General features: G+C 42.6%; 1 protein-coding gene across 5 annotated transcripts in view; it reads right to left on the bottom strand.

Annotated features, from left to right (window-relative positions):
- syne3 (spectrin repeat containing, nuclear envelope family member 3) overlaps nt 1-22,305 on the bottom strand; it is a 60,840-nt gene that overhangs the window by 1,913 nt on the left and 36,622 nt on the right. For 4 of the 5 annotated variants that reach the window (XM_019870025.1, XM_019870051.1, XM_019870034.1 and 1 more), the window contains 4 exons: nt 7,603-8,077; nt 6,164-6,307; nt 4,323-4,508; nt 3,545-3,595 (listed from right to left, as the gene is read on the bottom strand). In XM_019870025.1, coding sequence (XP_019725584.1) covers nt 3,545-3,595; nt 4,323-4,508; nt 6,164-6,307; nt 7,603-8,077 — 856 coding nt within the window. The remainder of the gene's footprint in view (nt 1-3,544; nt 3,596-4,322; nt 4,509-6,163; nt 6,308-7,602; nt 8,078-22,305) is intronic. The other variant, XM_019870042.1, reaches the window with a different exon arrangement.

The raw sequence follows: 22,305 nt of genomic DNA, 5'->3' as shown, positions 1-22,305 counted from the left end.
AAAAATACTCTGATGATGCCCTCCACATGAGTACACCAGTTTTTGATCCATTTATTTTTTGGAATAAACCTGGAGTACACAGCTGCTGATGTAATGTTCATTCTTAATGCATAGTTTTCAAACATTTACCCTTGAAACATTATACTTTTGAGTTTCAGAATTCTTGATTATCAATATTAGTCAAAATAGAAAAATGGGTTCCGATGATGAACGTTTACGGAACCCAACATCAGTTATTGTGGTTTCCCCTTGGGTAATCCGACGGAACCGACAACCGGTTACCATGAATTTCCGAAATCCTCAGGCCTGCTCCTGAATTATTTAAATTTTTGCAGCATTTGTTTATAATTGTATGTATATGTTGTTTGTGTTATTATCATATGCAATTGAATAAGTAGACCATTTCGGAATTCGAAATTTGGGACTCTCTCAATGCATAATGGGACTCATACTTTTCTGATCAGTGAGTCCCTGGGACTCGCTGCAGGTAAACTGTAAAATGATCACTGAGAGATTACCGCTTTTTCTGCAGTCAGTGATTGACTTCTATGCAAAGTCATTTCTCAACTTGTGTTCCGTGCCATGTCATGCCTGTTGAGTGTTGATTTACTTCATATTAAGAAACTACTGCACTAAAACATTAATTCATGAATGTATATCATATGATTTTATTTCTTTTTCTCAGTATAAATAACACGTACCCTGACTGTTCTACTCTTTGAATAAAATCACTTCATTCAAGCGTTAGGGAGTGCAAAGGGTTATGATGGAGGGGTGTTGCAAATCATGAGGACAGTTCTTGGTCCTTGGCCTTGGCCTCGGAAGCAAGTCCTTGGTCCTTGGCCTTGGCCTCGGAAAATTTTTCAAGTCCTTGGCCTTGGCCTTGCCTCGGAAAATTTTCCAAGTCCTTGGCCTTGGCCTCGGAGGCAAGTCCTTGGCCTTGGCCTCGGGTTGCCGGTCCTTGGACACATCCCTGCTGCCTGAGGGGAGAGGATGGAACAGGCAGTGCGCACAGTGGGTTTGCTCCCCAATGATGCAGAGGAGCCTTCTTTCTGAATCTGCTGGTGAAGATGTCTGTGGTTGTGGGAAGGCTGTTTCCCAACTACCTTCTGAGCAGCCTCAACCATCCATTGAAGAAAAAAAAAAAACCCTTCCACTTCCTTTCTTGCAGCCGAGCAGCTGTTTTGCCACACTGAGGTGCTTGTACTGAGGATGCTCTCCACCACACTTCAGCGGAAGTACCCCAAAACACAGCTCCCCAGTCCGGCACGTCACATTTTTCAGAGGAATTGGAGATTTTGGTGAGACTTCTTCAGCAGACAAGAAGTAATCCTGCTGCGGGTGAAGTCATTGGAATGCTGACCCCAAGGTACTTTGAAGCGGAGACCACTTCCACCGCTATGCCTCCAATGTGCAGAGGAAAGGGGGGGTGGGGTGACCTTCCTGAAGTTCACTACCAACTACTTGGTCTTCTTCACATTGAGGCAAAGATAGTTATTTGCACCAGTCCACCAGATCTCTACCTCCTCTTTGTTCTCTTACTCATGGTTGTCCATGAAACATCCCACTTTCGCTGTTTCGTACACAAACTTCATTTCTGACACCTGTGTAGTTTTACAGAGCAGTCATAGAGCCCTTTAGTACTTTAGTGGAGGAGTTCTTTTTCAGCCTACTTTGTACTTCTTTGCCTGACAGTTTCATGCAAAACAAAGCTTTGTTACGACAGTGAACCCTCACTATATCGCGCTTCATTTATCGCGGCTTCTGTACATCGCATTTTTTTTCAGAGTACTGTATTTGGAAAAAAAAATGCAGAATGACTCAGAGGTTTTGGATGTGCCTGCACGCATGATTGGTTCCCGGCGTGATGTCGACCAATGACAGGATGAGTGGATTTATCCCGTGAGTTGATTGAGCTTCCTTTTGGATGATTTTTCCCTCATATGGTTTCTTTCTGCCTTGCCAGATCTTTTCGTTATTTTTTAACAGTTCATCAGGTTGTGTGTGTGTGTGTCAGGGATGTGTTCCTCGAGCGTGTGTGTGTGTGTGTGTGTGTGTGTGTGTGTGTGCGCGCGCTGTCTATTGTGTTGTAGATGGGAGTGAGTGCTCCTGTCTTTAAAAGTATATCTTCAGAGACTTCCTGAGTGACCACTAACCATCGGCGCCAAGTTGAAAGATCCTCCATGGAGTGACAGAAATCGGTGGTGAATCTGACAGCAGTAGCTCGCTTGCTCTTGGCAAGTGTGGTTTAAGAATTTGTGCTTCCTTAGTTAGTAGATAGTTGTTCGTTCTTTTATTAGTGTTAGTGTGGCTGTTTCGTTTGCGTGCCAGCTTTTGCTGCCTTTTGCTGTTGACCCGTTATCCATCCATCCATCCATTTTCCGATCCGCTTTATCCTCACAAGGGTCGCGGGGGTGCTGGAGCTTATCCCAACCGTCTTCGGGCACTAGGCGGGGGACACCCTGAAGCGGTTGCCAGCACACTCGCAGGGCACACTTAGACAAACAACCATCCGCACTCACACTCACATCGAGGGACAATTTGGAGTGTTCAATCAGCCTGCCATGCATGTTTTTGGAACGTGGGAGGAAACTGGAGTACCCGGAGAAAACCCACGCAGACCCGGGGAGGAAACGCAAACTCCATACAGGAAGGCCGGAGCCGGGATCAAACCATTGCACTGTGAGGTTGACGCGCTAACCACTCATCACCGGGCCGCCCCTTTTTGTTTAATCCATTCTAAATAGCATTTTTGTACCTTTTTTCCTTTGGTCCATTTTTGTTATTTTAAACCTTGTTACTTTGCACCATGTTTTTTTTTTGTCTCAAAACCTTGGGGACCAAGAGTGATTTCCTTCTTTTTTATGCGATACACCTAACCCTACAGGAGTGTGTTTTTTGTGCGTGAGTGCAGGCGTATTTTGGATGTTTTTATTGCACATCATTTTGAGTTGCATTTCTATGCATGAAAAGTGCAACACAGATACAAATTGATTGATGAGGCTAAAAGTGGGATTGATGGATAGTGTATCAAGTGGTTTGGTGACATAAAAATGCTGCAATACCTGACGATTTTCATGTATTACATCTGAAAATTTGAAATTTGAGTAGATTTTAGCAAGAATCATGGAGGGTGAAGCATAAGATTTTTTTGGTGGGCAGGACGGATTTGGCCCCCAGAATTTTGACACCTGTGGGCGTCAGCAGTTTAGCATGACTCAGCCATCTTCTGTTAATTATCACTCATCCTCCTTTCATGAATTGTATCTTATTCGCCGCCATAGGGGCAATGTCAGTGATGTATTTATTTTTTTTACACTGAGGAATATGCAATGACATCATCAAGAAATATCTATACCATCTATTATTTACATTATGCACTTTTTAAGTTACTTCTTAGACTTCAGGAAAATTATGTGGTGCTCATTGTGCTATTGGCCAGTCGCCACTGCCGATAACAGCGAAAAATGTGAAAAGTCAATTCCAGATGCTTGTAATTAATTCATTGTTCTGTCAGATGACATACACATTAGTTTTATGGTACCTTATAAACTGTTGCTCCAGTCGCAGGCATCCTTTGTTTGTCGGTGACTTTCTGCACAAGAGAAAGAAAAGAAACAGTTTTACTATGTACTGTATTTTCGCCCCAAAATTAAGATCTACAAATAATGCAAATAAGAGTGTGCACAATACCTCAAAACATGTCATTAAAGCCACTCAATAAATACAGCGGTGCCTTGAGATGCAAGTGACGGAACCTAGGTTTTTTTGGTCAGTTTTGTATTTTTTAAAAAACTTTTACCTAACAACACAAACTTAAGATATGAGCGCTGTAAAATGGGGGGGAACAGGCAACAGTTTGGCAAATCATGATTGAACAATTTGTTAAAAAAAGGTTCAAGGTGCTAAATGTCACACCCAGCTGAAGTTTAATGCCAAATAAAATCAAACAAGCCAAAATTTCAGCAAGTTAGTCCTGGTTCCACTCGATTTGCTATGCCCAACCGTAGATGTAAGAGATCACACCTACTTCACACGTGTATGTGAGCTTGTCATTTGTTAGCGATGCTTATCTTAGCAATGTTTGTTTCAAATATGACTAATTAAGTCCGAAACTTTTTTTGGATTTATCCATAGATTATGTACTAGCAGTCGAATAGCTCAGTAAATCTTGGGAGCCAGGAATCGCGTGCCGGTGGCTGTGATGCATATTTTGAGGCGGCTCACAGAAAAATAAGTTTTATTTTAATCATAAAAAGATCATCTTAGATCACATTTAAATGTAGGAAATATTACCCAAGATTTGAAAGTAGTCAACTCACCTTCGACCTGAGCCTGGTCTGGAGGTCACCGGCAGCTTTTAGCTTGGACTTGTAGAGCATCCAGCGGTAACGAAGTTCTTCTAGACTCGTGTCCGCTGCTTGACCTGATCCACTCTTTTTAACGCCACTTCCCTGAAGCAAAAGTTGGAACTGCTCCTGACCCCATGTTACCCCTGACCTCAGGGCCTGCATCAAAAAAGTGAAACCAGTTCAAGGAAAAACAGCAGACAGGTCTTTGTTTTTCGGGTTTCAACCCAACATGTCAATGATCCCGGTTTATTTCATTTCCATTCTCCTCCATCTTTCTGTTGCCGTGCGTGACGGACTGAGAATGGGCTGGCAGCAAATTCCCGACAGAGGTGTTGGGAGACTGCCGAGATGGGTTTCACTGTCAATACTGCTGAACAGTTCATTTTAAGTCAATTAGCTCGCTAACTAACGATTCACATACACGTGTATGAGAGCAGCACATTTTATTTAAAAAAATAGCATTATTTCAATAATGGCTTGTGCAATATGTGTATCGCAAAAGCGTGCAATAGGTTTTATGAGGAATTGTATGCTTTTATCTGACCAATCAGATGCAACCTTAAATGTGCATTGTCAGCCCAACAGTGAACAGTATGTAGGAGCATTACTTCAAAACTAATAAAAATGCTATTAAAAAATTGTCTAATAATTATAATAATAATTTTTGTACAATTAGTTAGCTAAGAATACAAACATATACAGTGTCTCATTAAAGCCCAGATCAAAACAAAGTGAAACTGCGATTGTGGGTTTTAAATTATACGGTACATCTGAATTATTATACTATATTTTATTCTTGTTCAATTATTTGTTATTGGTATTTATTTTTTAAATGTCTGTTTTAAGGGGCCTTATTCAAAGAAGCTCAATTTTTTTGTGTGGGGATGGCGTAAATGTTATGAGGTATACCAGGTATATAATGAAGGCAAGTTTACCGTATTTTCCGCATTTATAAGGTATATCTAAAAGCATTTAATTTTCTCAAAAGCCAACAGTGTGCCCTATAAGCCAATGCCCCTAATATCAAGAGACTTTACATTCCCCATTGAGTTGTTTCCCTGTTCGTGTTCCTTTGCCATCTAATGGTGATTATTAGCATGAACCACTTGTAACCTAAAAGGGTTCTGCCTGACACTAATTGACATGTGCATTCGCCAACACACACTCAGACAACTATTTTGTGAGCTCTGCGCAGCCATTATGAAACAAAGATAAGACTAAAAGCACAGTTAACTCCAGACTAAACAAAGGAAGGAGACAAGCAAGACTGCTAAGGATATTTAGCCCCTTGTGGATGTAAGCCCACGAAACGTGTGTGCCTTTTTGTGGAATCAATTGTCTTCATAACTTTTGTCTTTCATTTATTGTTTTGTAATGCCATTTGTATTTTTTCATGTTGGCTACCCCTGACCTAGTGGATGCATAGTGCAACCACTATTTTCGCTTCTATCCGCCTTATAGTGGAGTGCACTCCATATATGAAAACAATTTTAAAGTAGGCCATTCATTGAAGGTGTGTCTTATAGTGCACAAAATACGAGTTTTAATTTTGATTTGCATTTGTTTTATTTATATGACATTTATTTTCAAGGCAAAGTATTTCTTGAGTTAAAAAGAATTCCTAACAATTAAATGTTCAAATTAAGAAAGCAAAAATAAAACGCTAATCATTTATTAATCAGCCCATTGTATACTGCAATGTTGAATGAAATGCGTTCCCAAACTCTGCTAATGAAGAATACTTCAAACCTTGGACAGAGATGTGTGACGAATGTGTGTTGGGTAGGCATATGCTGACACTGGTAACTCACGCTTAGTGTGTCCTGTTGCATCGTGAATTCTTTGCACTTGCGCGTTGCTCTCTTGGTGTTAAGGATCCCTGAAAGCAGTTCATTCTCTCTGCAGAGCCAGGCCTCAAACTCTCTTTTCTTGGACTGATATTGATCTGTATCCATCTGTGAAAACAAAACAACAAAAAAAAAAAAAATATATATATATATATATATATATATATCCATTAGTTTGAGTAATGAAAACAGGAACAAATATAGAAATAAAGTCAGGTGATTTAACAGCGTCGGCTCCTTCTGTGCCTTCACCGAGTCCAACCACACGATTTTCCAAGTCATCAATGTACTCCAACATAGCAACAGCTTGTTTTTCCAAAGTCTTTACTTTAGCCTGCTACATTCTGTTGTGCTCTCCACTGTAGCAATTCCATCATCCGCCTCACCAACACGAGTCTCTAGGACTTGAATTTGGGTTATCTGGTCTTTAATAGCGGCAATAACTGAATCAATTTTAGTATCAATACCCCTAGTGATGTTATCAGACAATATCTACTGCAGTCGGCCACATCACGTTAGCCTCTTCGTCTGAGTCACTTGTCAAACTCAAGGCCCGGGGCCATGATCCGGCCCGGCACATCATTTTATGTTGCCTGGGAAAGCAAATCATGTGTGTCAACTTCCATTATCCTTGCTAAAACCTGTACTGAAATGTCAAATTGTCATGTGGAATAAATAACGTCAAGATTTTGCAATAATTTTAATTTAATCATTAACACTCACTCAACAATAATTGAACAGAGACGAGCAATCATCTGCGCTCACACTCACACCTAGGGACAATTTAGAGTGTTCGATCAGCCTGCCATGCATGTCTTTGGAATGTGGGAGGAAACTAGAGTACCCGGAGAAAACCCACGCAGGCACAGGGAGAACATACAAACTGCACACAGGAAGCCCGGAGTTGGAATCGAACCCTGCATCTCTGCACTGTTAGGCGGACGTGCTAACCAGTCATGCACTGCTCCGCCCTTCTGTTTTATCAACTCGATATATTTTACTGTGGTTCTCAAATAGTGGGGCGTGCCCCCCACCCCCAAGTGAAATGGGGGGGGGGGTGAGATGCCAGGGGCGCGTGTGTGACTCTGGGGAACGTGTTTTTTTTTTTTTTTGCTGAAGAAAATAGAAGAAAGTGTAATTGCACATTCACTACAGTACTTGGCAGTGGCACCCTCATTGTCAGAGAGTGCGCAGGGAGTATTAGCTCTATGGTGTAGATTATATATTTGTTTGGGGTTTTTTTTGCACCGAGCAAGCATTATGAAGTGCAGCAAACAAAGCCTCGGGAGACCACATGATTTTTTGTTTGTTTGTTTTTTAACAGGGATGAAAAGAAAGGCGGAGAGAGATGAAGATAATGAGAGAAAAGAAAGCGACCCGAAAGCTAAGTCACGGAAACGTACCATTGTTCCTTGAGTTGATGTGCTGACTTGCTGATTGGCTGGATCATGTCTGAAAAGCATGAAAACCCCTCCACCTTGGCTCAGGCTCTCTTTCATCGTCATACCTCCTTCTTCTGGGCTCATTGTAGCCTCCTGATGACTGAGAACCATAGCTGCTCCTTCGCTAGCTGTGTTCATGGTATGACTGTCATGCCCTCTTGATATATCACTGTTAAGATTTGTATCCACTGGAGAGTCTTCGGCAAGAGGCTGCTGACCTGCTTGAGTGAGAACAGTCCCAACAGACAAATCATCGACATCTCCAACATAAGAACTGCGGCTGCCCATGCCTTTTCCTGATAATTTGAGATGCTCATCCTGTATTCCAGGCAGGATGAGTTGATTTTCAGTATGATCAGTGCATCCATTGTCCACTTCCTCAAAACTGATCTCTGTCTGGGTTGATAGTGTCTCATTTATGGAGCCATTCAGGAGCCTAGGAGACAAAAAACAAGATGTGAACATTCATGTCAACTTTCCTGTCAACCCGAGGCTTTAGGTAATCTTTCAACCAAGGCTTTAGGTAATCTTCCAAAAATTGACTTGCAAAAAGTGATCTTGCAACATTCATAACGTGTGCAATATCAACAAAATTAAATGCTTCTTTAAAAACAATTACGGCTATTTTGATGCTTTTATATTAAAATATAACCAGGAGCGATCAGAGGACATTTTACTTTTTTTCACCAACACACACAAATCCACAAGTTTCTGAGGAAATAGCTGGTGCGGCGGCTGTATTGAGCATGGAAACGCTGCCGGAAGAGGGTCGTGCTTGTCAAGCTATGTAAGCATGGATTTCGAACCAGCGCCAACAAAACCTTTGTACATTCTGCCATGCTCTGCTTCACCGAAACCTGGCTCAGCGACCGCCACCCGGATGCCGCGCTACACCTACCCGACTTCTGCCTCCTCCGAGCCGAAACAGGGAACATCAACAGGTGGTTGAATATGCTTCTATATCGAAGAATGGTGCACTGATGTCACGAAGTTCAACGCACACTGCAGCCCGAATTTGAAGTCCTGTTTTGAAACTGTAAGCCATTCTTACTCACCATGTGAGTGCTCCTCCTTCATACTCACCGGCATTGTCATCCTACCGCAAGCTAACGCGAACAGAGCGCGACAAACGCTGGCTGACCAAGTAAACAAAATCGAGCTAAAGCATCCAGAGTCACCCTTTATCATTTTGGATGATTTTAAGAGCACAACTTAACCATGAGCTTCCCAGATATAATTAGCACATTGATTGTTTCACCAAAGAAGGCAACATTCTGGACCATTGCTACATGACACATACCAATCTGTTTCCCACGGAGCATTGGGCTTTTTTGATCACTGTTTTATACACTTAATCCCTACTTTCAAGCACAGACTCAAATGTGTAAAACCGGTTATCAAGACTGTGAAGTGATGGACCAATGAAGCAAAGCAAGTACTACAAGAATGCTTGAACTGCACCGACTGGGGCTTCTTTGAAACTTCAACTGGCAGCCTGGACGAATACACAGATACTGAAACATCATAACATTTCTGTGAGGACACGTGTGAACCAACAAAGTCCTTCTGCTCCTTCAACAATCACAAGCCATGGATCACTGACAAACTCAGACAACTTAGAAAAGAGAACGAGGCTGCCTTTAGAAGTGGAGATAGGGCACTGTACAAACGTGCCCGAAATCAAATGAGAAAGGAAATTAACATTGCAATGAGAAGCTATGCAGAGAGTGAAGTGTCGGCCCCGAGCCAGACCCACGCCTCCTCCCGGAGGCAAGGGGCACACGGAGGCGTCTCGCCTTCTCCCGGGGATCGGCAGAGGGCAGGAGGGCCGACACTGAAGTTTCTTCGTTGAGCCGCAGACCAGGGGACGTACCAGATGTTTCTCTGAATTTGAGGCCGGAGTTAGTCGGAAACTAAGTACAAACTTAGTCAAGAGTCCAAGTTGCAGGCTGGTCACAAGCGAGTTTTATTCAATCAAAACTCGGAGAGGTACAGATGTGCACATCAGAGCTCTGAATTCTCCAGAGACAAGACACAGGTTTTATAGAGCTTTGTGGGGCCAACCTCTCTCCTGCTTGGCTCTCGACGAAGGCGGACGCTTTTGCTTTCTGCTCCTGTCTGCAGTTTCCTGATCTATCGCAAAATTCAACCGACGGGATCGACCGCAAATTTCACCCGACGGGAGCGGCTCGATTGGAAGTGAAGAGGCTGCCGGTCTAAGGATGGCATAGTGCGGATGTCCAACACTCAGACTCAGACTGTGCTGAACCATAAACTGTTGCGGTTTTGGAGCGTCACTGCAAGATGGTCAACAACTTGGAGAAACTGGAATCCGTGCTCAAATATGGAAAGAAATCACAGATTTGGCTGATCGACGCCACTTAAGAGACATAAGCCACGGACTCAAGGCTGTCTTAAATTGTTGGGCAGCCTGCTACCAAAACAACATCTGCTATCTCGACCTTCCCCTGATGAAAGTACGCAGGGAAGCTAGTCCCCCACCATCACCCCTTCCTTCTCGGCCATAGACTGATATGCCAGGACCTTGACGTACCAGCTGCGGCCTGACACGCACACACAACCAGACAATCACTCGCGCATACACTCCCTTGTATCACTGCCTTCATTGTTTATGTCTTGTGACCTGTTGTAACTGTCATATGCTTGTGCAGGAGTTTTTTGCCTAACTCAAATTATCCTCAAAATGAGGATAGTTCGAGCGTGTTTTTTTTTCTCCCCGTCTCCCTCCCTTGTGGTTTCTTTCTGACTTCCGGGTTGAGTGAACGTTGGCACGTTTGGCTGCCGCTGCTCAACCCGTATTGTTTTGTTTTTTGTTATTGTAAAGTGTCCTTGGGTGTCTTGAAAGGCGCTTATAAATAAAATGTATTATTATTATAACCCCTTTCATTTCATTGGCTGGTACCTAAGGACGCCCTTTACTCTTTGTCAATTCTAATGGTATCATGATGCGTTGTGTAATCCTGATTGGCTGTGATATTCTTTGTCAGATAGATTTTAATGGTATCCATAAACAGCTTCATATCTTGGTTCTGATTTATAATGGTATCACAATGGGCTTTATTTTTAAAATATAATAGAGGCCTCTACTGGGCCTTTGTGTGATTGCATACGAGTGTAGGTTTTCTGGACCCCCATAGGTTTGGCGACCTGATGATAATTATTGCAAAGCAGACAGCAGTCATCACGTGTATGTATTTCACCCTGCACATGCATTTTGCTAATCTAATGATCGACATTCTTGCTAATCTAAGCAAAACAGACAGCAGTCATTATTTGTATGTACTTTGCTCCTGCATATGCATTTTTGCTAATCTAATCAGAACAGACAGCAGTCATGACTTGTATGTACTTTGCTCCTTACTGTTCCAAGATGACCATTGTCGAGCAGCTAACAAGCATCATCTGTATGCATTTTGTTTTTTATTTGTGCACTGTTTGCCATGTTCATTGCTTTGCCTGACAACCATATGCCTGTCTTCTGCTCATTACGTTACGATATATTAGGTTATATATTTATCCATAAAACAGATATAAAACAGACACCACAAGAGGCTGAAAAAACAGTTTTCTGCTAACGACTCTGCATCTGTATGGAATGGCCTGAAGGCAGTTACAAACTACCGGACACCATCCCCATAAGCAGTGAATAATAAGGGACTGGCTGATGATCTAAACGTGTTTTTCTCAAGATTCGAAAAGGATACCTCCACTTCCCACACCTGCTCGTCCCCACCATAAATTACTTTATCCACACCCCAGACCCCATTCTCTGCCCTGGAGATGATCCACAAACAGGACGTGAGATGGCTCTTCAAGCAGCAGAAGATCAAGAAGACCACGGGGACAAAGTGCCCCCCCACCTGCCTAAAAGTCGGCGCTGACCAGCTGACACCGGTCTTCACACAGATCTTCAACAGATCCCTTCAGCTGTGTGGAGAGCCAATCCTGCTTCAAACAGTCCACCATCAGCCATGTCCCCAAGAAACCAGTAACATTGGAACCGAACGACTATAGGCCTGTTGCTCTGACGTCTGTGGTCATGAAATCCTTCTAACGCCTTGTGCTGAACCACCTAAAGAACATCTCCGGACCCCTGCTGGACCCTCTGCAGTTTGACTCCCGGGCTAAATGGTCTGTGGAGGACTCAGTCAGCTTTCCGACGGGACGGACACAACAGGTGAGGCTTGGGAGGACAACATCATCAACACGCACCATCAGCACCCAGTCCCCCAAGGATATGTTTTCTCCCCACTGCTCTTCTCGCTCTACACGAAGGACTGCACCTCAACACACCCAGTTGTCAAACTCACAAAGTTCACAGATGAACCCACAGTCATCGGCCTCATCAAAGACGGTGGCAAGTCTGCGTACCTGGTGAAACCGACACAACCTGGAGCTGAACACGCCCAAGACTGTAGAGATGATCGTAGACTTCAGGAAACATCCTTCCCCACAGCTGTCCTTCACACTATCCAACTACCCTGTGTCAACTGTCGAGACCTTCAAGTTCCTGGGAATCATAGTCTCTCAGGACATGACGTGGGAGGTCAACGTTAACTTGATGAGGAAGCACGGTGTGCCACAGAAGCTGTTGAGACAGTTCTGCACAGCAGTCATCGAATCAGTCCTGTGTTTCTCCATCACAGTTTGGTTTGGGGCTGCCACAAAAAAGGATCAAATCCAACTGCAACAGACAGTTAGGAGAGCGGAAAAAAAAAAAATCACTGCCACTGCCCTACCCACTCTTGGGGACTTGCACACCGCAAGAACCAAGACAAGGGGATGGAAAATCTTACTGGACCCCCCCACCCCTCCCCCCACACACACACACCCTGCCACCACCTTTTCGAGCTACTCCCTTCAGGTAAGCGCGATCGAACGATGACCACCAAAAACATCAGACATTCAAACAGCTTCTTCTGTCTCGCCATTAACTCCTGAAACAGTAACTCAATCTATCATGGCTCTTTGCAATTTTGCAGACCCCTGTGGAGCACCATTACCGCAATGATGATTATAGCTCCAGCTATGTACATACTTGAGCAATTGTCATTGAACTATATTCCACAGCACCAGACACTTTAAAGCGCTCAAGGACTCACTGTATAATTGCACACCCAAATTGTACTATAATTTCTGCTACTGATCACTTAAAAAAAGGTGCAACAATTATCTGCACCTGAACCTGAATGTTCTGATAAAATCTTCTTGAAGCAACTTCTCCATTTCCAGCCTCTGATTTCACACCTCAATTCAGCCTGAATTCAAACGAACATGCGGAGGACGGCGAAAGGATCCTGCCGCGACCACAACATCCTCTCCCTCCCGACCTCCAACACTTGTTATTGCATTACTGGTGTAGCCTATATTTTCGGAGACAAATTGCTTGTGTGTTCTACATACTTATAAAGATGATTCTGATCTTATTCATTCGGTGTTTTCATACGCTGGTCCCAAGCCAATTAAGTTTACAGCAAAACAGAAATAGACTGTCTCCATTCTAAGCAGCATGCACAATGTGGTTGAGACTGACAATCACACTAAAAGGAAGCCAACCACAGTCACACAATATAACACCATCAAGTGTGGTGCGGATGTGATGGACCAGATGGTGTGTGAGTACATTGCGCTTACAGGAACATGGGAATCGCCTGTCGCTGTGTTCTACAACAGGGGCCCCCAACCTTTTTTGCCCCACGGACCGGTTTATGTCAGACAATATTTTCAGGGACCGGCATTTAAGGTGTGGCGGAAATAATACAACAAAATAATATGGCATGAGCTGCATGAAAACTGTGGCGTTTTCGAAATATAATAATAAACACAAGGAGCGTCTAATCTGGCCGCAACACTGCGATCGCTATGGCAATGTTTAATGCCTTCAAAATACTATACAACGCAAATTCAAAGTGCATGAAAATGACGACTCACCACAGCACCGAGCTTGATTTTCTGCAACCAGACAGTCCCATCTCGGGGTAATAGGAGACAATGACACCTCAAGTGTGTGGTTTATGTCCAGTCTACTTCGTAATTTTGTTTTCATCGCCGTTGCTGCAGAAACCCTCACGTGACGGGGGAAAGCGTGGCTTGACGTGTGTCAAGCGTGACACAGACGGATGTAACGGAGAATCCGGTAATTTTTCAAAATAAAACATCTTTCGTATTCCGAAATAAAATGGAATTAAGGCAAGTTCTTTCTGTGCGGCCCGGCACCAAATGCCCGGCGGACCGGTACCGGTCCGTGGACCGGCGGTTGGGGACCCCTGTTCTACAACATTATTGAAATCGCAGTGTAAAATGCATCGAATAAATTCGAGTTGTTGTTCACGAAATAATTATTACCAACTATCGCTATTGTGTGGGAGTAATTCCCTCATTTTCAGAACAAAAGCTTCCTTTCGGTATTTGGACCAAAGCATGTCAATATATTAAGAAACACTGGAACAGAATAAAATTGTAACGGAATAAAATTCTGCAAAAAGAAGAAAAAAAAGAAGACGAAAAAAAAAAAGAATATGGCCAGGAGTGGACATGCTATAAGTGATGCGCAGGCGCGCGCGCATGCACGCGTTCTGAAGATATTGGCTGCCAACCAGATTCCAATGTGCCACTGCACACTGTTGTGTATCAGGGATTGGCGCTGAGAATGAGCATTGAGATGCTCAGCAGAAGCAATAGAAGAGGCATGTTTCTCCAATTTCTTAACGCTCCAGTTGCTAATACTAAAACAATACTGATTCCCTCACCCTGTCCTCAAAATAAATAATAATAATAATTATAATAATTGCCCAATGACATTAATTGTTCGAGGTCGCGTGGCACCATAGGTAGACACCAGACAACACTCTGAGCTGCTGTCCTACAGTGAAGCTGAAGTGAAAGCGCAAAGTGTCAGCACAATCCAAGCTTGGGCGTGCCATTCCTCCCTTATGCTGAGCTAACTAAAGCATTGTGTATCTGGGGGTTTTCCTCCCACCCCAGATAAATAAGGAAATAAGTTTATTTCTATTTTTATATATCTTACAACATAATCTATCCTCTATGCTCGGTGAGGAGCTGAATAGTGAGTACAGTTCCTGTCAAGTGGGTGAGCAAATCTCCAAACATCAAAAAACCCCATATCTTCCAGTCTTGTTTTGTTGAATTGTGTTAACTTGTTTTTACTTCTCTTTGGATTAGTAGTATCCAAATGCTGATCTATTACAACAATGAAATCTCCACCACATACACACCCACCCCCAGTTTTCAATGCAGTTGCATCAAACAATAAGTGAAGACATTTTTGTTCCTATCAAGGGATGCATACACATTTTTTCCAAGCTTTCCCATGACTAGATCTGCCTTCTTTATATTTTATTATTTATAGGACTCAAACATAATCTTATCTGGTAGCAGAAGAGCAATTTCTCTTCTATGACTTTGTACATATGAATTGTGCAGTATTTTCCGGACTATAAAGTGTATTTCTTTTTCATAGTTTGGCCGAGGGTGCGACTTATACTCTGGAGCGACTTCTGTGTGAAATGATTAACACATTACGTCATTTGACGTGTTATTTTCACATTAAACCAAAACAGGGTGATCTAGGCCTGTGTTGATACTTTCCCCATTAGCAGTAACTGACAAGAACAACTGACGATAACTGTGACGTCAGCGACGTAGAAGAGGAAGTGCCGCATATTCTACCTGTTCTGTTCGCAGAGTTCTTTAAAAATGACAGAGAGAATGAAGATTTCAATGGTTTAGTGATTCGGAGTGACACTGATGGTTTGGAAAATTTGTTAGCATGTTCTTTATGCTATAGTTATCTGAATGACTCTTAATATGTTCCGTGAACATACCAGGCACGTTCTGAGTTTGTTGTTTATGCGTTATGTAACGTTAGCATATCACACACTTATTCACCAGATTCCAATGTGCCACTGCACACTGTTGTGTATCAGGGATTGGCGCTGAGAATGAGCATTGAGATGCTCAGCAGAAGCAATAGAAGAGGCATGTTTCTCCAATGTCTTAACGCTCCAGTTGCTAATACTAAAACAATACTGATTCCCTCACCCTGTCCTCAAAATAAATAATAATAATAATAATAATAATTGCCCAATGACATTAATTGTTCGAGGTCGCGTGGCACCATAGGTAGACACCAGACAACACTCTGAGCTGCTGTCCTACAGTGAAGCTGAAGTGAAAGCGCAAAGTGTCAGCACAATCCAAGCTTGGGCGTGCCATTCCTCCCTTATGCTGAGCTAACTAAAGCATTGTGTATCTGGGGGTTTTCCTCCCACCCCAGATAAATAAGTTACAACATAATCTATCCTCTATGCTCGGTGAGGAGCTGAATAGTGAGTACAGTTCCTGTCAAGTGGGTGAGCAAATCTCCAAACATCAAAAAACCCCATATCTTCCAATCTTGTTTTGTTGAATTGTGTTAACTTGTTTTTACTTCTCTTTGGATTAGTAGTATCCAAATGCTGATCTATTACAACAATGAAATCTCCACCACATACACACCCACCCCCAGTTTTCAATGCAGTTGCATCAAACAATAAGTGAAGACATTTTTGTTCCTATCAAGGGATGCATACACATTTTTTCCAAGCTTTCCCATGACTAGATCTGCCTTCTTTATATTTTATTATTTATAGGACTCAAACATAATCTTATCTGGTAGCAGAAGAGCAATTTCTCTTCTATGACTTTGTACATATGAATTGTGCAGTATTTTCCGGACTATAAAGTGTATTTCTTTTTCATAGTTTGGCCGAGGGTGCGACTTATACTCTGGAGCGACTTCTGTGTGAAATGATTAACACATTACGTCATTTGACGTGTTATTTTCACATTAAACCAAAACAGGGTGATCTAGGCCTGTGTTGATACTTTCCCCATTAGCAGTAACTGACAAGAACAACTGACGATAACTGTGACGTCAGCGACGTAGAAGAGGAAGTGCCGCATATTCTACCTGTTCTGTTCGCAGAGTTCTTTAAAAATGACAGAGAGAATGAAGATTTCAATGGTTTAGTGATTCGGAGTGACACTGATGGTTTGGAAAATTTGTTAGCATGTTCTTTATGCTATAGTTATCTGAATGACTCTTAATATGTTTCGTGAACATACCAGGCACGTTCTGAGTTTGTTGTTTATGCGTTATGTAACGTTAGCATATCACACACTTATTCAGCTTGGTGTTCTCTATTTTTATTTTTATTTGCCTTTCAAGATGACATGTCTGTTCTTGGTGTTGGATTTTATCAAATAAATTTCCCTCCAAAATGCGACTGAGACTGCAGTGCGACTTATTTGTGGTTTTTTTTGTACTTTATGATGCATTTTATGGCTGGTGCGACTTACATTCAAGAGCGACTTATAGTCCCGAAAATAAGGTAGTAAATATTTTAATAACCAAATCATTTTAATTTTTCATGTTCTTGTTGAGCGAGATGAGTTTCTTGCAGAGAAATTGAAACCTTCTCCCATTTCAATCTGGCCATTAATTTGGATCTTTTAATTGGATTTCCCAGTCCATTTACATTTCAGGACATTAGCTTTAGCTGCTCCGGTTGCATCAGAATCAAACTGAAAATATCCTATACTGTTATATTCCCATGAGCTAAAAAAATAAAAAAAAAATGTATGGAGCAAAGTAAGTGCTGTCTTATCTGTAGGGTATTAATTGCTCCCCCTCATGCCTCTCTCCCACGGCGTCATGCACGGAAGCTTTTTTTTCGGGGACTGGGATGGAATACTTTAAAAGGACGAGGACGGAGGATGATTATTATATGAATAAGGATGGAGGGACGATGACAGAAGGGTACCCAGGTCACGGACAGAGCAGCCGGACGGATCAGCAAAATAGGGTAAAGTGAGCATCTTTAATGGGAATTGATCGGATTTTTCTTTTTAATGATTCAATTCTTTATCAATACTCTCATCTACTTTTTGGGGAAAAACTGCGACTAAACAAGTAGATTAGCACCCACGTTGTTTTATGTCTTCATTGTATCTGTAAACAGGCGACATTTTTAAAAACCCAACAGTGTGGTCTTAATAGGTCCACATCCTCAGACCTCCTTGGTAGTGTGCCACAGGGTCCCCGGAATAAAAAAAAAAAAGTATATGTGTTGTGATGGCGACGTGCAATGGAAAGTGATGTAACAGCAGCACAAAAAGTGGAACAAAAGTGGCTTGAGTCCCAGGCAAATTTGACTGTAAAACTGTTATACTAAATTCGACCACTCGAGTTCACCAGACTTGTATTGGACAATTTTAGTTTCACATAATCTCTAATCTCACACTAACTTCAGTTCCAACTATAGTCTGCTTGCTTACAATCAACAAGTCGTATATGGATGCTGATCATGTACTCAGTGACTGCTTTACATGTTATTCTTTTGAGAAATAGTGGAAACCCCATCATCATAGTCTCGCAACACAAATCCCGTGTTAGGTTTAGAAAGTTTAGGACCCATCTTTGAATGTACCGACATGTACAGTTAGTGTGTTGTAAAAGGGAAACACAATCTATACTTTGTGTAATCAGTCAGGAAGGTGGTTGACTTGCGTTGTCAGCATGATTTGCATTTTAGAACAGCCTAAAACTAAAAGTCTTGATGTGCACTTCACTCTAACTAGAGTTCACGTAAAGTAAATATGACAGAGGTCAGTGAGACATATGGACAACTCATGATGTGAAGTGACATTGTGTAAACTGTCATTTTGAAGGAAGTTACCAATGTCACTTTACGGAAATTGCAGAGTGACGTTGTGTCACTTCATGAGCTCAGTGGAATATCACTTTGGGGAAAATACGCGTATCACTGCAATGATTGATAAGGAAAGAGAAACCCACCAATTCAGCTACAACAACAGCTACGAGAGACCCGAGTTAGCTCTGTCTCATTGACGCTCAAGCCGTGTGGATGCTTTGACAGAAGACAGTTTTCTCCTGTTTTGACCTCTGTGCAAGATGCAAGGCAAATAGTATAATCTGACTTATTTTGGAAATACTTTAAGAACTAAAGACACTCTAAAGGGAACACTCTTGAAATGTAAAGAGTCAACTTAGCATCCAAATCCTTTGCACTCCAAACTGCCTTTGTATAAATTAGTCCTGAGTGGAAATAGGCAACTTGATCACTCGACAAGCCACCAAAAACACTCTGGCCTGCTATCTCATGTCAATGGGGCTCGTGTTGAGTTATACTGATACAAGGTACACAACTCTGACTTTAGAATGAGATGTTTTCGACCTGATTTCAGGGGGTAGAATTGGTTCAGCGATACAACAGCTTCTAGTTGCCGTAGTGTTAATTTGAATTTTATGTGATTAACCTGCAACTCACTCGCTTTTGTTAGTTCTCTATTTTGACTATTAAAACTCATTCTTAAATCAAAGAACAGGTCCCAGTCTGATTTAAAATCCACAGTTATTTTTATGACTGAACAGCTTGACTATAATATCAGTCCTGCCATGAAAAAATGTATAACTTTACTCCAACTTGGAAAATAAAACGATTCCAGGAGGTCCTAACAAGGACAGCTAAAACTTTTTGGGTGACTAACAAGTGCACTTGAGCATTAGAGAAGGAGCTGCTGTAAAATGAGCGTGGTCAGAACATTTTATCTCTGGTCGGTTACTCGGGAGAGGTGCGGGCTGACTTAGACTCGGCTGGGGCGCTAAAATTGGGGCAGCGAAAACTTAAATCATCCTCGACATCGGCGAAACCAACTTCCATCTCTCTGTGCTACTAGCATGACTGTGTTAGTGGAGACAACAGGATGTTCTAACCCTTTAAAAACCATAGGTGTCAAATTCAAGGCCCGGGGGCCAGATTTCGCCTGGCACGCCATTTCATGTGGCCTGCGAAAGCAAATCATGTGTGTCAACTTTCATGACCCTTGCTAAAATCTGTACCGAAATGTCAAAATGTCACGTGTAATAAATAACATTGAGATTGTGCAATAATTTTGTCACCTTGTTTATACTTACTTTAACAATAACTGAATAAACTATTATAGTTGACTGATTTCAAAACTACTAATCCATCAATTTGCGGTGTACAAGTGATAATACGATTAGTGCTGTCAAGAGATGAAAAAAATTGTGAGACTGGGTGCTTTGCATTGATGTAGGAGGCTAAACTTGAGCTGCTTCGGTGGTAATCAAACTCCTTACAAATTAGGCACAACACTACCTTTATCAATAGTGCGGTCAGGGCATTTTTGAAATGTAAATTTTCCATTCATTGTGCCGAGAACGCTCATATGCTCCTCCATGTTCACCTCTCCTCCTCACCGCTGCTTACCTAGCCCGCGCCCAACACCAATGGGAGCCAATCAACTTATGCTAACCAAGCCCAAACATAATGAAAGCCAATCAATGTCCGCTTCAGGCTGTGACTGACAGTTGTTTCCCCACCCTCTACAACTCGAACACAGGAAGCCAACACATAAAAATGGATATTAGAAAAAGGCAACCCACCGACAGAAACAATAAAGTAAGAGATTACAATTTAGACTAACGCGATTAAAAAACAATGCGCTAAATATGGATGTAATTAATTATTAGCAATTAACGCGATAATTTGACACCTCTAAATACGATGAGACAATTAATTTGGTTTCACTGTCATAACGGCCCTCCGAAGAAATACGTAACTCCAATGTGGCCCACAGCAAAAATGAGTTTGACACCCCTACTTCAACGGAGAGTTGATCAGGACTGTTCAGGGCCGGGGAAACTATAGTGGTAAGTACGCGATCTGACAGCGTGCGTGCGCGCGCATACACACACGCACACACACCAACGATGTGTTCCTCGAGCCGGTCCTTGGCCTCGAGGACCGGCTCGAGGACCAAAGGTCGGTCCTTGGTCCTTGGCCTCGGGAGTCAAGTCCTTGGCCTTGGGAGTCAAGTCCTTGGCCTTGGCCTCGGATTGCCGGTCCTCGGACACAATGAGGGATTAGAGCCTCAAATCCCTTGTCCACAGGTATAAAGCGGGTCCGAGGACCACAAAAATCACGAAGGAATCAAATAAATTCCATCCAGGGAAACCCCTATTGATGGATTAAGCTGGCGCTTTAAAAGGGGCGGGTCTGCCACTGACAGGTGACAGTTAGCGCAACATATAAAGAGCGGCATCACAGTTAGTTTCAATCACGGTTTGTTCCGTTCGCGATCGGCAGTTTAAATAGCGTGTAAAGTCTTTCTGTAACAGTGGTGTCTTTTATGTAGTTATTTTTGCACAGTCGTCACGTTTGTGCGGTAGCACTAGAATGTTTGTTTGAACCAAGTAATTTGCGTTACAGCTGGAGGGTTCTGTCAGTCGTCATCTGTACCTGTGGGTAAAATACAAAAAACAACAAAAAAAAAAAAAAACAAAAAAAGGACGTTTCGCTTCTCTCACAGAAGTTTCGTCAGCGGTAGACAACCCTGAAGTCTCCGTGAAGAATCCGGGAAATTGCTCTGCGCTAAAAAGCTGAGTGTGGCCTATTTGAGGACTGGCTGATCAGGCTAACTCAAAGTAGCTATTCAGCCCTAGCCCAAGCAATAGGCCTAATCAAGACCCAACGATAGGGAATTTAGAAATCAATGGGCCTCTTCACCACAGGGGCGTGACTAACCATCCCCACCCAGTCCTCAAATAGGCCACGCTCAGCTTTTTAGCGCAGAGCAATTTCCCAGAGTCTTCATGGAGACTTCAGGGTTGTCTACCGCTGACGAAGCTTCTGTGAGAGAAGCGAAACGTCCTTTTTTGTTTTTTGTTTGTTTTTTACCCACAGGTACAGATGACGACGGACAGAACCCTTTCTACGATGGAACTTTCCTGTACGACTGAGAGCCTCCACAAGCATATTACAGCTGGAGTCAATAATGCCGGCACTTCACTTCCGGGTTTGGCCGTTGGGATTTGGAGTCCTTTTGCTCGATTCCAGTTATGTTTGCTGAATGCTTTCTGATGTTTGGAATAATGAATGTTGATAATACATACCGTATTTTCACGACCATTCGGCGCACCGTATTGTTGGGCGCAGTCTCACTAACGGGTGCTATTTCGCTATTTCTGTATTTGACACATACACAAAACGCACTGTATTATTGGCGCAGCCAGGCATGGTAAAATATACGCCAGCTTAAACATACGGCATGCATGCACGCACGCTAAAAACACGTCAGCTTGAAGCATTCGGGAGCATGCATTCACGCTAAAACATACCAGGTATGTTATCTTAAAGCATACGGTAGCAGCTAAGACATACGGACACACGCTAAAAACACGTTTTTAAAAAGGCAACGGAAGCAAAACTGAGTTCGGTTGTACTTTATTTATCCATTTTACGATGTACTCACGCGACTGGTACCTGCTAGGGGTGTGCCTTTAGCGTCCTCTTACACGCCTACTCTTCACTCATTGGCGACTGGTACCTGGTCGGGACGTGCCTTTAGCGTCCTCTTACACGCCCACCCTTCACTCATTGGCCGACTTCCGCATGCCTGTCGTCACTCACGTCCACCTTTTCTCTATATAAACAGCGTGTCGGCCAGAGGTGCTCTTAGTCAGGCTTTGGAACTCGGCGCATACATAACACGCACCGCATTATAAGGCGTCCTGTCCATTTTGGAGAAAATTTAAGA

This window comes from Hippocampus comes, unplaced genomic scaffold (genome assembly GCF_001891065.2).
Source record: "Hippocampus comes isolate QL1 unplaced genomic scaffold, H_comes_QL1_v1.1 scaffold388, whole genome shotgun sequence".
Classification (NCBI taxonomy): Eukaryota; Metazoa; Chordata; class Actinopteri; order Syngnathiformes; family Syngnathidae; genus Hippocampus; species Hippocampus comes.
The sequence above is the reverse complement of the archived record's forward strand: the minus strand, read 5'-3'. Positions and strand labels throughout refer to the sequence as shown.